Source organism: Akebia trifoliata, chromosome 11 (assembly GCF_017979445.1).
Source record: "Akebia trifoliata isolate Shusen 1 chromosome 11, ASM1797944v1, whole genome shotgun sequence".
NCBI classification, from domain to species: Eukaryota; Viridiplantae; Streptophyta; class Magnoliopsida; order Ranunculales; family Lardizabalaceae; genus Akebia; species Akebia trifoliata.
Window position 1 is genome coordinate 26,470,502 of NC_141385.1, and position 18,126 is coordinate 26,488,627.

The 18,126-nt window shown below is 32.8% G+C and overlaps 1 protein-coding gene across 4 annotated transcripts; it reads right to left on the reverse strand.

Moving 5' to 3' along the window:
* Positions 1–448: 448 nt before the first annotated feature.
* Positions 449–17,355, reverse strand: LOC147391184 (uncharacterized). Of its 4 annotated transcripts, none has more exons than XR_015170322.1 (3): positions 17,195–17,355; positions 16,048–16,094; positions 449–980 (listed from the first exon to the last, which is right to left on the reverse strand). XR_015170322.1 is itself a non-coding variant. In XM_086417388.1 (3 exons), the coding sequence occupies exons 1-3, from the start codon at positions 17,309–17,311 to the stop codon at positions 9,469–9,471; spliced, it is 357 nt and encodes a 118-aa protein (XP_086273514.1). In that variant the 5' UTR covers positions 17,312–17,355; the 3' UTR covers positions 8,097–9,468. The 4 variants fall into 4 exon arrangements, 1 of the variants encoding a protein (XP_086273514.1); XR_015170321.1 differs by lacking the exon at positions 449–980 and adding an exon at positions 8,097–9,988; XM_086417388.1 differs by lacking the exon at positions 449–980 and adding an exon at positions 8,097–9,661.
* Between the last annotated feature and the right edge of the window lie 771 nt (positions 17,356–18,126).

The window sequence follows — 18,126 nt, forward strand, 5'->3', positions numbered from 1 at the left end:
TTTAAATGATCTTCAACTTGATTTTCAATTTGATTTTGACTTTGAATTTTAATTTAAACTTAATTTTTATTTTGTATTTTAATTGAAATTTAATTTGATTTTCGATTTTAAATTGATGTTAATTTTTAAATTTTAATTGCATCTTGGTTAAATTTTAGTTCAATTTTCAATTTTAATTTTATTTTGATTTTTGGTTTGAATTTGATTTGAATTTTAAATTGATTTTTTTTGTTGAATTTTAGTTTGATTTTCGATTTGAATTTTATTTTCCTAGGGATTAATCATTTTCTTAAATTTTCATGAATTTTCTTAAATTTCTTTGTTTTCATCTATTTGGTTCCCATTAGACTCGAAATCACATTCTGAGTGCAATGGAGGTACTTTTGAGATTTTTCGGGGGTCCAAAATTTATGAGGGGTATTTTCATTATTTTTGTGATTTTTACAGATTTTTCTTGAATTTCTCTGTTTTCATTGATTTGAGTCCCGTTAAATTCGAAATCACAGATTTTTACGAATTTTAACGTGAGGCTTCTTTCAGTCTCTGTGTGGCTATTTCTAAGTCTCGAGGTTGCAATTTCTTAGTGTAGCGTGGTCTCTAAGTTATCGAACTGTGTAACGAACCTATGCATACGTGTTTGCTAAGTCGAGCGTAAGATGTAGCGATCCTAAGCATACGTAAACTTCTATGTCGATTCGTGACGAGTAGGGGGATGAAAAACTAGAAATAGAAGGAATCAAGAATAGAACTCACAAGCCTTCGAGTTATTTTATGCTCATCATTAGGAATCCACAGCAACCAGGTGACGAATTGTCAAATTAGGCAGATGCAAAAATGGGGTGTCGACAATTATAAATCAGATTTGACCCATTATTTCTTCTATCTCACTAACTCATTATTAGAAATTTGGGTTTGCATAAATAATCTCACCTGACCCGTTCGGTTGATATAAATAGATACAATGTTCCAATGAAGATCACCTGCAAATTCAAATTATAAAAAGAGAGATTTAATGCACCTAATCATATAAAACATGTACATGTCAATAACATAAGATGTAGGGGAATACATTCCAACTATAAAGTGAATAAGACGTTAGGATATAGTGATACACACACACCCACATTTAGATACTTGGGCTTCGACCTTAAGGATTTGAACTCATCTACACGGGTTTAAGAGTCGCCATCATTCAATTAAGGTGTGAATAGGCATCATAAAAAGTTTTTTTAAATCTGTTTTTCTTGGCTTGTGGTGACTCTCATATCCAAAAGATAGGGAAAAATTGTTCCTAGATATATTTTATGGTAAGGGAGCTCGGTTGAGGGACAAGGAAAATGTTAGGCATCTTCTCCTTCCTATCCGAAGATGGTTACCGTTGATTGAATAAAGGAGAGAATAGAAACTCATTTTTTGGCTGTTTAAAGATAGAGGAAGTTATAGAAAATTTTAAGAAAATTCACCATAGCCTAGTGATAGAAAACTAAGAAACTCCATGACTGAGTAAGCTAGAAACAGAAAATGTTGTTTGCTGGAATTTTTTATGAGCCTGGAATTTTTGTGAAAATCCACATGGACTTTACTTTCTTGTTTCCCAAGACTCTTTTGAAAGCTTAAGGCATGTTTGGATTGACTTCTCCAAGTACTTCTGACTCTTGCGGGGAGTCAGAAGTAATTTATTTGCATTTGGATGGTTGACTACTTCACAAAACTACTCTACCTAAGAGTCGAAAAGAGGATTTTTGGTGGGCACCAAAATAGGTTCTTCTCAAAAATGTAATTACAGGGAGCACTTCAACTATGCTAAAACAGTGGCTTTGGGTCAAATATGCCCCTTAAAAATTTTAAAAATTACATTCAATGTCCCCGATTGAATCTCTCTTCTTCTTTCTCTTACTCAATGCACAATCTCTCTTCTTCTTTCTCTTACTCAATGCACAACAACATATTTGATCTATTCTATAGCATACGTTTGGAGTAGCTTTAGCTACTGCGATCTCTACTACGTCTTCAGATCTTAGAAGGTCTTCCCAGTTTTTTCTCAAATCCTTTATCTTCGAGCTCTTCCCAGAAAACCTAACCCCCAAAACAAACGGACAATGCAAGGACGAGGAGATCTTCTTCTTCGTTGGCAAGGTAAACCAAATTCGAGAGAAATGGTTGATTCAATTTCTTAACTACGTTCTTGATAATTTTCTCCACGAAACAAAGGTGGTCTCTCCATGTCTGAGCTCCACAGTAAATCTCTGCCTGTCCTTGGTTGCAAAGATGGATGGAACGAAAGAAGAAGAAATCCTAGATGAGCTATCTACACCTCCACCGATCATCTCCTCCTATTCCTTCATGAAATTGAATGGGGTCTAGCTAGGGCAGTGAAATTGGATTCTCTGTAAACAGCATTCAGAGTCTCTCTAAATAAAAAATTATTGTAATTTTTGGAGTGCTTTTTCTTTCTAAAACTAATCTCTCTCTCACACACACAAATTGAAGGACCTTTGATTGTGTGAATCATCCTAAAATTTAGTCATTATTTTTTTCGTGAAAGAACCTTTTTTGGGCAAGATTTGCAAATGCAACCTCTTCACTTCTATGTTGAAAATTTGTTGGATCTACTAGCCATGATTTGCATGCAGTAAGTTGGACCTCTACTGCATCTGCTAGTCATGATTTGGCTAGATCAAACCCTTTATTGTAAGATGAGCATTAACCTTTTGTTTGGGTAGGTTTGATTATTATTGAGATGTTTTTTTTTTTTTATTGTTGTTGCTTGGTAAAGGATAAGACAAAGTCTTGTTTGGAGATTTGCTATTCGTTTAGGTGTTTGAGAAGAAGACAAACCATTATTGGTGGTGTTGCCTTTATTGTGTGTGATGTCAGAATACAATTAAACAATGACGACAGACCATTAGCTATTGGTTTAGGTGTGTGGAAAGAATACAAGTCATTGTTGGTTGTGTTACCTTTATTGTGTGTGGTGGCAACATACAACTAAACAATGACTAAAACAATTAATGTCATTCAAATCAAATTAAATGGGAATTTTTTTCATCTGATCCTACAATATTCGTCATCTCGTAATTAGAAAGGAACTATGGGGATATACATGTTTTATTATATGATAGTTGTCATATTTTTATATAGGTTTTATTTTTCATGTCCAATATTTAGGGGAGGTTCTATCGATTTAAAAAAAAAAAAAAAAGAAGTACATTTTGAGTTTAAAATGATGTTATAATTTTTTTATTGAATAAAAATAATAACTAATAAAGAGAATATTACACCACCAAAGTGTGGGATTACTCTTTAGCTCTTCCACCATTAAAAGTAAAGAATCAATTATCACTAGGAATTTAAAGTGCATAGAAATAAAATAAACTAACCTATTCTTGATGGAAATTAAAATTCTGACAAGGAGCTTATAGAGGGCTTATAGGGGGAAATTACCTCTCAAAGAGGAATTTCTCTCTCCCTATGCCTCAAACTAAGAAACTTTAGATTTACATTATATAAAAATAGAAGAACATAAAATAAAACTACTTGAAAAGGATTAAATAGAAGTGAGGATTACATAATGAAAAACTAAAAAATAAACCTTTTCCCCACCTTGGTCTCTTCTTCTTCTTCTTCTTCTTGGTTAGAGCTTCTTGGGTGTTTGAGAAAGGATTTAAATATAGTTTGAGTAGACTAGAGGCTTTTGAAGAGAGAAAATGATAAAATTTTAGATCACTAGAGCTCCTCCCCCTTTGCTTTGGATGAGGATCCTATTTATAGGATTTTGGGAGACACTTAAGGATAAACTTATCCTAAATCATAAAGTTCCCAATATTTACATTAAAACCTCTATAAAAAATCTAAATTACCTCTCCTCACCTTGCCTTGATGATCTTTCACTGACCTATAGGGTCTCACTAATCATGATGATCAAAAGATATGTTAGTAAAAGCTAATAGTTTCAAGAGAATTTTTTGGGAGGGGTAGAGTGGTCCTAAGACTTTGGCTTTGAGTAAATTGTGAGGGAACTAACCAAATGACATGTAATTAGTTGATAAGTTTTTAATTTCTTTAATCACTTCCCTTAGGAGAGTCTCAATAAACTAGGGATAAGTTAGTCATTAGATAGAAGTCTTAGAGAATTCTCTAGGGTGGACAAAAGTGTCATGGGTCCTTGAACTTGGTAAAATCATATTAAATGCCACAGAAACTCTTTCAATTTTGAAGAACATGGGAAGGGTAGAAGTGGGAATCCACTCTAATGAGTCTTAACAAACTTGGGTTATGTAGGTAATTATCCTTGATTGGGGACGAACAAGGACTTAGAGTCTTTCTAAGAAGATTTGGGAAATTACGAGAAGACCAAAGTAGTGAAATTTATTGAAGAATTGAAAAGGGGTAAAAGAGTAAAAGAAGATGGATTTCTTGAGAGAAAAACTACTAAGAAGGAATTAGGGGGTCATTTTTCCTAAGAAAATTTAAATGCATATGGGTTTCAAATTGTTTTAACTATCTTGGTAGAACTTAAGGTTCGGCTAGGCTTAAATTAACCTTAGCTGAACCTTAGATTCAACCAAGCTAAATTTATCCTTGGTTGAACCTTAAGTTCGGCCAGGCTTAAATTAGTTTGGTTGAACCTCCTAAACTTGGGTCCTCGTTTCTTGGTCTTCGGATTCTAATCACTAGAACTCTAATCGATCAAAATAGAAAGGAAAGAGAAGGTGAGTCTAGAACTAAAGGAACTTATGATTTGGGGTTCGAGCACTTCGTCAAACAAGTGAATTGCAAAAGGCACACTTCCAACAAATTATTGAATCAACGATATTATTATGACACAAGATAAGTACCCTAACGTCGATTTTTAGTAATATGAATAGTATTCTTAAGACATGTGTGTGTTTCTAGATCCTATTGGGAGTAATAAATTAATAGTTATGTTAAAGATTTTATATGCTTAAAGTCAAACAGATATTGCTTAGAGCATTTCTCTCTCTCTCTCTCTCTCTCTTTTATTTTTAATTTTTTTAATTTTATTTATTTAATTTATTTCCTGGGGGGGGGGGGGGGGAGGGGGCTCTTGAATGAAAAATGTTGACAACCAACCAAGAAAGAAAAAGGTGTTAAACCCAGGAAAATTTAGTGGTCATTCATCTAGTTTTAAGTTATATGCACTCCAAACAAGACAAACTAAAAAGAGATTGCTTCAATTTACTAAGTTATAAAATAGTACAAGATAATTAAGACACCTTATGAAACAAGGTGCCAAACTTCAATGGGCCAAAGATGCAGAAGCTGTAGCCAATTCAAATAGATAGGATTCTAGCAACCGTTCATCACCAACAAATGCCAACTTTGTTCTTTCCCCATCACTAGTAAAACTCCATTTTACCTTTTTTGGGAAAGTCAAAGATTGAAGCCTGTTTTTCTGCCCTCTTGATGTTCCAATTAGATCCACTTTGTTCACATCAATCGAAACTATCCAAAGCCTATAAAAGTAATACAACCACATGTAGTTAAAAACAATAGGTTATTATCTAGCTCACCTAAACGTTAGCTTTCGCATTCTTTCCCTTCTCCCTAGATGAACGACTTCCAGTTTTCAAGTAAAGGTACACCTCTTTCAATGACCTAAATTTGTGGCCTTCAATTGAATCATGATAAAACTGCGCACAATATTATAGACATTTCCTATGATTCTTAACAATGTTAACCATTACATATAAATAACTTTCAAGGAAAATTATATAAGATTTGAACATTTCTAAAGTCTCAAATGTGATAATAATTTCAGATAAACAATTCTCAAGGGAAAAAGGACAAAAGTTGATAACATTTTCTATATGATTCTAATAAAATTAGTTAAAAAAAGTCAGGGGAGGGTTCCTCAATCACCTCTAAGTTATGAGTATATTATTTATTATTCTACTGCAATTCAATAGGCATTTTTAAAAGTTTGACATTGCCCCTTGTTAGCAATTCGAAATACGACAAAACGTCGATTCATGAAAAATTTGAGTTCTCTCCGATTTTGAATTGCAATAATCCAGTCTAAAATTCGATAAATGGAAAATACACGGCATATGCTTCACACGTGTATTATCCGTTTCATTTCAAAAGTTCGAAAAACAAAAATTTGGTCAGGTGATAATGATGGTGATGATGAAATTGGTGATGGTGGTGATAATGAGGACATTGAGGTTATTGTTCCATTTATTTTTGAAAGAAGACCAAAGTCAAGGGAAAAATCATCAATTTGAGAAATTAAGGTGTAAACAAATAAATGTAGAGGGCCATGTCATTATTTTTTTTTAAGATAAAAGGGACATTTTTCACGTAAGAAGGTGGATTCCTCCAAAATTTCGAAGCATGGCTGCTTCAATGTCGACTTGAACAAGTTATAGTAGCATTTTTTTCCAGTGAGTTCTATAAAAGTTTGTTAAAGTCATAATATTCGTAAAAAAACATGTTTTATTCTATTCAAACTTAAAATCCGTGAATTATTCAGAATAGTTCAATAATTCGGAGAATAATACTTCCATTGAAAAAAACAACAAATTCGTGAATTTTTCAAGAATTAACCAAGAGATTGCTAACAAGGCACTATTCTCAGGTTATCCTCTTAGGTATTCAAGTGGCAAAGTAAACCCTTTAATACTTAGGGATATATATATATATATATATATGGGAAATGTTCAGCACCCTAAGTTTTACCACACACTTTAACAAACGTTTTTTTTCCTACATGGGTTAGAAGTTTTGGAATGGGCTGATTTTTGGTGAGGATGATCTCTATGATTAGAAGATCATCCTCCCCAAAAATCAGCCCATTCCGAAATGTTTAGCCCCATGTTTACACGTTGAAAAATCGTGGACCGTCCATTTTTTGTAAATCATTTTTGATGGGGTTAGAAGTTTTGGAATGAGCTGATTTTTGATGAGGATGATCTCCTCACCATAGAGATCATCCTCACCAAAAATCAGCCTATTCCAAAACTTCTAATCCATGTAAGACAAAACACGTTTGTTAAAGTGTGTGGTAAAACTTAGGGTGCTGAACGGGACCCTATATATATATATATATTCACTAGGTCAATACTCAGTTGACATGTTAAGGACACGAAACCATAGATCTATTTCCTAGGGATACATAAATGCACATCTTTTATGGGGATTTACATTTGTGTATTCCAAGGAAACATATCTATGGTTTTGTGCCATAACACATCAACCAAGTATTGATGGAGTGAAGACTTTAAAGTTAGTATATCAGCACTCAAGTAGAAAATCTAAGATTTTTTTTTTCTTCCAAAAAACCGAAGGGGTCTTATCATAGAGGGATCTAAGTAGAAAATCTAAAAAACACATTTTTTAAATTGTTTGTCAACTTCAGGTACTGAACTTGTATATGTTGCCATCTTCATCGTTACAAGAAGCTACATAATTAGCTCTGTTCACACTCACAATTGAATCAAATTAGTTGATATAATGTCTAACAACAAGGCTGAGAGAGAGAGAGAGAGAGAGAGAGAATACCCATTAGATGAAAATTGAAAATTTTGAAAGAAAAAATTGAAGGGCCAAGGCCTACGGACTTTAGAAATTGAATTTCGACAATTTAGGATGGTCGAAATCCTTGATGTTCCCAGATTTGACGGCTTAGAGTTGTTGAATTTCTCCCATCCTTGAACCACTCAATTTACTAATTTAAGAAAATAGAAGGTACTAATCATCATCATCTGCTACAAAATCTGAAGTTATTAGAGGCGGTTTTAAACTGCCTCCTAAACCATGAAAATCACCTCCAATAGAAATAAGGGTGGTTTAGTTATACACCGACTATAGAGGTGTTGCCAATAACTTTTAGCGGCCAAGTAATGGCGGTTACAAAACCACCCCTAATTCTAGCCATTTAACGGCTATTTTAAAACCGTGCCTCTAATGTATGTTATCTAAGGGCGGTTTTCAACCATTAATAGCTATTGTCTACAAGACTCTTCTTATATTTTTAGAGGTGGTTTATAACCGCCTCCAATTGTGTTTTTAAAATTAAAAAAGATAAAGAATACCCGACGGTTTAGAACTACCCCAAATCTCATTTTATTATTAAAAAAGAAATCATATTTTAAGCGGTTAAAAACCGTCCCTAATGTTTTTTTTTTATTAAATTTTCATTTCAAAATAAAACCTACACACATATAAAGAAAAAGGAGCTGCTATTGGCATCCCACATTTTACTTATTACAGTTCAATTAATTATCACACCATAATTAAAATAAAATATAGCATTCACATTACAAAACATTATCATACTCTGTTCAAACAATTTCACTAGCTAATTTTAGATAACCACACTATGTCAACTAGATGCACTTTTGAGTTTTCACAGTAAAAGCATATAAAAGAATTAATTTCCAGCAAAAAATACAATTATTAATGCCATCTCAACCCAGATTCCTAAACTATTTACCTAAAAATCAAAAGGATTTTTTACTTCCACCTAAATACAAGCTATTTAGCATGATTGAGGCTTGTAGAGCCTACACGATTCCAAGCATTATTTGTGTCAGAAGTAACATTTGAAAATTAAGATCTATTGATCTTTGATCAATCCAATGCTGACGAATTCCAACCGATAGCAATCGCTCAATAAGTCAAAAGAAATGTGCATGGAAATAGTACAATCAATGGGTTATGACTGGAAAGATCGCTTTATACTTTATCTTGTAGATGCATTATATATAATTGATCACTTTGAAGAAATCAGAGAGTGTAGATGACTTAAATGGATAATCAACAAAACTGAAAATGAGTTATACACTCGTTATCAAGATAATTAAGAGAAGTATTTTGATATATATATGACTCCTTAATTGTATCCATAATACAATTGTATAAATGTTTTGACCATTTCAAGAAATATTAATTCTTTCAAAAACATCTCATACTCAAGCAATTATAAGGGGGAATAGAAATTGCATCAAAGACCATATATTGCATCTCAAGAAGAAAGTTCACTAACTGTGTTTCTTGTCATTACCTCTAATATTCTCTTTCTCGACTTCCTTGAGCTAAAGAACTTGTTCAAGGTATACAAAATCAATCAACATGGTAATTCCTCTTTTTAAATCTACTAATAACCATAGAGTGGAAGAACTTTAGTACCTTTACTTTGAAGAAATCAAAAGGCATTGTGGATTGAAAAATAATTGTCCCTATGTTGGAAAAAAGTGGTACACTGAAACTACCAACATGAGAAGTATTTTTTCACCAACGATTCAGTGTTTTCATAGATTAGTTGAAAGAAAATTTTCAATCGTAAGGAATAGTAATTATTTTTTACAAAGATCAGTGAATCCGTTGCATTATCATCACCTCAAAAATAATATAAATGCTCTCTCAAATACTATTTTGAATGGTTAGCAATTAGGTGATCAGTCTTCTTACCATTTATTAGGCGATCAGTCTTCTTACCATTTATTAGGCTTTCCAAACGAAGCAATCAGATGATGGGGTAGACATAACATCGGAGAGCATTACATTCCCACCAATAAACTGCATTAACTCCATTTCCTTGTAATTACCTTTAAGATTTCTTACTTCAACTTCCTTGAGGCGAAGTCGAAAATAATCCCAAGAAAAATGAGTCCATTCGGCATAAAAATTCTTCCATCTGTAAAGAGTCACTCATGGGTTGAAACTGAATGGAAAAATGATAGAAAAATTTAATTATAATAGACTCTAAATCCTAAATTCCTCATATTAAGTCTAAAATAGTGCATAATGTGACGACTTTTCTAAGAAGAAACTTGTACCTTGAAGTTAATTTTGAGGTAACCCAAGACTAATGTGAGAGTCTCTAGATGAGCTGAAAGACTTAATGATCTGATTAAACCATCTCTATAGCTCATCATTTTCCTTATTGTATGGAGCTTCAAATGCTTCAGATGAGTAGTGGGGGTAGATTATTTTCTAGTAATTCCTTTGGTAGAAGGATGATCTTCTCATATCACAAGCAATTACTACATGTTATTAGAGAAGAGTGACTTGAGAGCATATTTCATAGTAACAATTTGTACATTAATTTTATGAATTAGTTTAACTTAGGCTAACTCAAATAGAAATAAATTCATCTTTGTAAAAACTTATAAAATTTCTAAATTCTTGTAAAGAGCCTAAGAACATATATGACATTTATTTATAAACCCTAGGGCTGCTACCACAACCTCTTTCTAACCACACATGATGAAATTGTCATTCTAAATATAAAAAAGGGATATTTAAGAAAAAGGGATCCACTTTTGACGAGTTTGCAATTTCAACTTACTGTTCATTTTAATTACCAAAACGTGAACGATAACGAATTTGGAGGCTTATAAAGTGACTATTTCGCAAGTTTAAAGTGACAATTTTCCAGTTTTAAAGTGACTTATTGGAAATAGTTACTTTAAACTTGCGAAATTGTCACTTTAAACTTGTGAAGTAGTCACTTTAAAACTGCAAAAATTCGTTATTGTTATGAATTTTTTTTAACGAAAACATGATCACTCATGGTTTGGTTATTAAAATGAACAGTTAGCCATAATCCTAAATAAGTCATTTTCATCTCATGAAATGGTAATTCACCATAAAAAAAGAAGGATTTGGTATGAAATAAAAATGAAAAAACAAACATTGTACATAGGTTCAATTTCTTTAGTAATGGCCATAAGTCAGAAATCGAAGAAGAAAGCTTATATTTTCCCTATTTGATTCAATCATGCTATAATGTAAGTGAAATAACATTATATTTTCCTTGATTCTTAAAATGGAAAAGCGTTGAGAGAGATTAAAGCTAGTGTTCATATAGGGAATGGCATCTTAGAAATTTCCTCACATCAAAATGCTACCAAAGATCATCTAATTGATTCAATAGTTTAAAATCTGAGGATTCAACATCTTCTTTTAGAGAATTGAATTTTAATGAAAGCTAATCAAGTGCCAAAAAAGAAGTAAGGAAATTATTCAAATGTTTCCACAGCAATACTTAGGCATTACCTATGTACAATCTCCTGTAATTGTTTACCTAACTTGGTAAGCTAAAATACATGGTACAAGCCAAACAAAAAGCTGAGAAATACGGGGTTTACTTTCACAATAAGAATCATTGAGAGCAATCATGCTAGAAAAATTTTTAAAAAAAAACCATAAAAGGCCAAAATTATCAAAGGAATCCTAAATATAACCCTCAGTTAAGAAAAGAGTTCAATTTCAATCGCATGGATCTTTATCTTAATAATACACAACAAAAGATGACTTTTTTTTAGTAAAACACGGCTTTAGTGAGGTATTAGAACTATTCAGAAATCGGGAAAATGAAACCCTGCAAGAATATTCTACTATAGCCTTTAACAATTAAACTTTAACTTCTTAACTCCTCAAACAGCCCTACAACCCATGAATATAAACTAGTTCTTGATTTTTAACAAATTTCGTTCCTTCTAAGTACAAAACTCTTGAACCTAACTTCCTGGTACTTGGACAGGATGGAGATTCAAAGTTAAGGCAATGTGAAGAAGCAAAAAATCTAAAATCAATATCTGTACCACTTTAGATCATTCAACAAAGATATTCCCCAAGTTGTTCTTTGTCTTGCCTACTTTCTACAACATCAACGCTTAAAAAAATTCAGAGATTGAAGAGTTTGAATGAGCTCTAGAGCCGCTAAAGAAAGAAATTTTTCCCTTCGTTTTATATACAGATTAAACAAGCAATAATTTCTAAAAATCTCACCAAAGAAGATCTACTTAAGTCCAAGGACAAAGAAAAAAATGGTGAGAAAAAATTCAGATCTAACAATATCGAAACACTCGGATCAATAAATCATTTGGATATATAATCAACTTTTATTTATTCTTAAGTTTTGTTTCATCATGCAAAATTAGCACTTTTAGGATGCAAAAAACCAAAACTAATATATTTTGTGAAATCAAAAACCCTAGATCTCATCTTTAACAATCTGAATAGTGTTATGGATCCACCAACCTGAGAAAGAGACAGACTCACCTTAAAAAACTATCAGTGCCAATGTATGTAGTTGAGGCATTGGGCCTTCTACTGTTAAACTTCCTGATGGACACCATGCCTCAGTTACATACATTGACACAATTGCATTAACCATTGATTCTTCATGATATTATTTTTCTGCTTTCTTTTAACTTCAACCTCATTTCAGTTAGCAAGCTTGCCCGTGCATCAAACTGCTCACTAATTTTCTCCTCCCATTCTTGTATCATTCAAGACCTTTCCTCGAGGATGATGATTGGAGTGGGTAAAGAGCGGGAAGGCCTATACTAGTTCTTGGGTCCTATTGCTTCTACAGTTTTAGTGGTTCTACATCTCCCACTTATCATTGGCATTTTCGTTTAGGCCGTTTATCTATTAAGAGCCTAAATTTTTTATGACATGAAATTTCTGGTATATGTATTGCGGACTTTCATCATTGTTTTAATCGTTCACTTGCTAAATAAGCTAACTTACCATCTCCATTATGTTGTATTACCACAACTCCTTTTGATTTAATCCATTGTGACATATGGGGTCCTGATCATATAGTATCCCTTACTAGAGCACGTTTTTTTCTTACCATTGTTGATGACTTTACCCGAAGAACATGGGTTTACATAATGACCCACAAATCTGAAACTCAATTTCTTCTGCAATCCTTCATTAAATTGATTGCCAATCAATTTGATAAATGGGTAAAACAGATTCGGACTGACAAAGCACTAGAATTCAAAATGACATCTTTTTTTTTTTTTTTCTTTCAGGAATAGGGTATTATCCATCAACATAGCTGTGTTGCAATCCCACAACAAAATGGAGTGGTGGAGCGCAAACATAGACATCTTCCTAATGTTGCCCGAGCCTTATTTTTTCAAGCCAACTTACCAATTAAATTCTTAGGAGCATGTGTTCTAACTACGGCAAATTTAATTAATCATACTCCCACAACTCTCCCTTAATGCTAAACCCTCATTTGTAAGTTTTTGGTTGCCTTTGCTATGCCTACACACATTCTCTTGCATGAACCTAGTTTGATCCACGTGCAAAACAATGCATTTTCATAGGGTACCCATATGGTAAAAAAGGTTACAAAGAATATGATCTACATACCCAATCCATTATCTCCTAATGTCATTTTTCACAAGGCTATCTTTCCAATCCAACATCCATATTATCATTCTCCTTCTTCTGTCGTTTTGCCTCTCCCTAATATAAATCCTACCAAGTCGAGCCTACTTTTACTATATCCAATTCTAACCCATCCTCATTTTCCAATCCCTCAGGCGATCTAGCTAACACTGCTGCACCCACACCACAAGGTTCCATTCACACATCAAAACCCCGCATATCTCATAGACTATCATTGTGGTCAGGCCGAGCAACCCCTCCCAGCTTCATCTCATCCACCGACGACCAATATATCAATAAGATTTCCTTATCCTTTATCAAATTTTCTTTCCTATCATCATTTATCTCTTGTTGTCTTGCATTTTCTATAGCCATCTCATCCATTGCAGAACCTAAATCCTTTCGACAAGCTATCACTGATCCTAACTGATGTGAAGCTATGGCTAATGAGATTAGTGCTCTCGAGGCCAACAATACTTGGACCCTCACTTTAATTCCTCCCAATAAGCAGCCCATTGGTTGTAAATGGGTCTACAAGATAAATTTCAATTTTGATGGTTCCATTGAAAGGTACAAAGCCTACTTCATTGCTAAAGGATATAGCCAGGAATAAGGTTTAGATCCTGTTGCCAAACTACCAATTGTATGTGTCCTATTAGATATTGCTACAATTAAACATTGGCATCTAAATCAATTGGATGTCAACAATGTTTTTCTGCTTTGAGACTTAAAGGAGGAAGTTTATATGCAACTTCCTCCAGGTTTTGCTCGAAAGGGGAAGACTCGTGTATGCAAACTGAACAAATCATTGTATGGGTTAAATCAAGCTTCTCACCAATGGTTTACCAAAATTTTAGCTACTTTTCTTGATGCTGGTTTCCTTCAATCCAAGGTTGACCACTCCCTTTTCATTCGATCTTCTGGTTCTACATTCACCGTTATGCTTGTTGGTGTGGATGACATCATTGTCACAAGCAATGATCTTTCCACCATTACTACCCTCAAAACCTTTCTTCATAATTGTTTTAAATTGACGGATCTTAGCCATCCCAAATATTTTTTGGGACTAGAAATGGCTCATTCTAAGAGTGGTATTTATTTGTCTCAACGTAAGTATGCCCTTAAAATTTTAGAAGACACTAGCTTTATTCCATCATTCTTGGATATCACCATTCCTTGGAAGTCCAAGAAATAGAACAGTCTCTCGATTATCAGTTGAAACTAAATACCGTGTGATGGTTACCAATTGTTGTGAAGTCACATGGTTACTCTGCCTCTTAGGTGATTTCGGTATTTCTCACCCCAAACTGATCTCCTTATTCTGTGATAACAAGGCTGCATTCACATCTCATCTAATCCAGTCTTCCAGGAACATACCAAACACATTGAGATCGATTGTCATATCATTCGTGAGAAGCTTTAAAACAACATCATTCGAACTTCTCACATTTCATATGTACTCTAGCCTACTGACATCTTCACCAAACCACTTGGTGGTTCCCATTTCTATGAATTGACTTGGAAGTTGGGTGTTCATAATATTCAGCTTCCAACTTGAGGAGTATTAGGAAGTTACCATGTATATCTTACCTCTACAGATCTGTACTGTATATCTAATCTCTATAGATCTGTAGAACTTGTATATCTTGTACATATCCCTTCAAATATTTAGAGATCTTTACAAGAACATTTTTATTTTTCTTTCTTTTTAGCTAAGATCCCCAAGATACACTATGTAATCTATATAAAGACATCATGTATAGTAGCCTTTAAATTAATAAAAAGTTCAAATCTATTTAAAGATTTACTAAACAACATAGAAATTTCAAGAGTGAATTCAATGTTAAGGTTAATGGCTTCTTCTTCCCTTCATTGTTTCCAATGTTACTGAGAGTTCAAGAGATCAGACACAGAGAGCAATCGGCGATCATATATCTATATATATATATGGAGAGAGAGAGTAAGTGAGATACAGGAGGGAGTTTCTCATGTCACATAATGTGTTTTGAGGGAAAAAACAAAGAAATTTGTGGTTCAATGACCACGGAATTCGGGGTTCTAAAATTCGTTGGGCCATGCCCAACAAAAAATTTCGCCCATTTTTCCCTTTTTCACATAGTACAACCTTCATAAATACCTTCCATATATGTATATATATATATATATATATATATATATATTTATATATTCAAATCTTTATCTACAAAACCCAAATCTTCAATATCTATATCTCCATCTTAGCATCCTCAAGGTTCCTTTTAGCCCTCTACACCTCATATCTCTCTATCTCTTATTCATCCTTGCCCCTTCATGTTCTGAAATTGATGACAAACCTTTCTATATTTTGGACACAATTCGGATGCCCCCTTGTGTTCTCAAACTAATAACAAGCGCACTTAGATCACAATCTTCTATTTTAAAGACTACCAAAAAAGATTGAAATACCCTCACCTTCAACAATGGGTTATTGTTTTAGTGGGAAGAAAATAAGTAGGGAATCTTCCATCACGGCATTCTTGAGGTTTTAAAATGCCACTTGGCACTGGTCTGACCAGGACCATGCAATGTCTTTCTTCAATAGGTCAATGAGAGGACGTACATTAAAGCAAGGTTTAAAGACAAGGCATTCTTTGGGAATGAGCAAGCCATAGAATTTAGGAAGCATTTTTGTACCCATAATAAAAGAAAGAACATAATACTATGGGCTCAATAGAAATTTTGAATTGTAGTATTACTTGCTTTCTTATCAAGCCAAACAATTAAAATTATATATTGATGTATGAATACAAAAATGTAATGCTAAAGTGAATAATGGACAAGCAAATAACTTCGAGTAGAAAATTTAATGAAAATCATATAACAAATAGCAAAGAAAAATTTATTCACCTCGTTGAAACTTTACTGAGGGAGTAGATCATTATAGTGAAATGTTCCTAAATCAAAACAAAGACAAATGACAGAAACAAATCACATCACATCAATTAATAGCATGAAAAAAAAATTTGACTATTAACTAAGTCAAAAACTCAACTTAGATGTGTGCATAGAAACTTGTCATTTAGTGAATTCATATTTCAATTATTCATGAAGACTAATTAGTTCACAAAACTAATTTCTAAATTAGAGTACAATATTTTCTTTTCATTTATTTTGTTGGTTATTAATTGAAGAAATTTATCAGAAGGAACTCTCTAAAAAGTGAAACATATGTTTTAATAGTAATATTTAGATAGTGAGAACAGATAGTAATATCCTTATATTAACAGAAAATACTACTATAAACAGAAGTGAATGGAGAAACATCAATTGTAGAACTAAACCCTAATTTATAGGATGGGGCTTTGATGATGATAATGATAAACTTTGTAATCATTTCTAAGGGTGATTATTTTTGTCTCTTAAGGATTTCTCCTAAACACATGTTCTTCTCTTCTTTCAACTTATATCCCCAAACCCTTATACCCTACTTCAAAAGATATGATTTCAATGTAAAATATTCATGCCCTTGAATCTTTAAGAATCTTAATCAAATACAACCAGATCCTATTGTATAATATATATCTCAAGAACTCTTATTATAACTACTAATTATATTTAAGTTACTAAATAGGGATCGTAATAGGTGCATGAGAAAGAATCCAACTAAATAAAAATTCAAGTGATGGATTATCCATGAATCAGCATTTCTTTTAGATAAGTCAGTGTTAACTATAAAGCAATGGGAGACTTATTGGTGAAAATTCGACTAACCAATTAAAAAAGAAGACTTCATAAAACATCTCAAGAAATTGAAGAAATAAAGAGCGGATCAAAATAAGTTAGAAATCTTGAATTTACATAGAAAAGGATGTCTTAAACCTTTATCTATCAAGAAATATCAAAGATATATTCTTAATAAAAAAAAATCACATATAGATTGAATTTCATACTCACGTGATACAAGAGAAAAATGAGCCAATAAAACATGAACTTTAACAAACCCAACTTCTCAAAAGGAATATCGATTGAAAAGAGAAAGATAAATGAAGATCACCTGATCAACTATGAAGACAACAATCATGGCTCCGTCACCTATAAACATGGAAGTCCCAAGTAGAGTGATAAAGCTTAGACTAGTTTGAGGCCACCAACTCTTTTCCAAGACCTCCATCGCTATGTCCAATCTAAATTCCCAAATGCATTGTTTAGGGTTAGGGTTTGAGCATTTTAATATTTTTCCTCCTCAAAATCATAAATGAGCATTTCGTGTTTTATACATTGAAAATTAGGGTTTTTCTTTCTATAACAAGCAAAAAGACATAACTACCCTTAAAAGTAAATTTTAACTTGTTAGTTGTAGCCTTCTTCTCTCTTACTCTCGTCAAATTTTGACTTTCTTTTCACTACTCCCTAAAAATAGCTTTTACCCACTTTTTGCTCATTTTATTCTTCAACTTATCAACTACTACATCAAGTCTTTGGTTTTTGGCATATTTTCCCCTTGTGAATTTTTTTTCATATTAATTTTCTCCATTAATAAATAATATTTCTTCGCTAACGATATCTTTAAATTAATCTAGGTGCTCAACAAAGGTTTGATGTCATGTCAAACATGAACTTAAACAAGGTGCAACTCTTGTAACCTTCTTATGAACAAAATGGAACACCATGGGAATCAAAGGAATAAAGGTCAATTCAACAAAATTACTATATAAAAGATAATTATGTTCATCCCATTAATTCAAAAATTGGTATATGCATGTTTTATAAATATTTTAAAAGCATAACTGGTCTAGGAATTTCTGCAAGATATTGATTGATTTAGTACTTTCCCCCCATCAGATGTTAATGTTATTTTAAGAATCAAGCTAGTAATTGTAACAAAGCTTTTCTCAAAGTTGTCAGACCATGTTGGAGAACCACACGGTTATATCCAACTATGCTTCAAGTTAAATTTCTTGATCTAGAAGATTGTAGATAAGCATC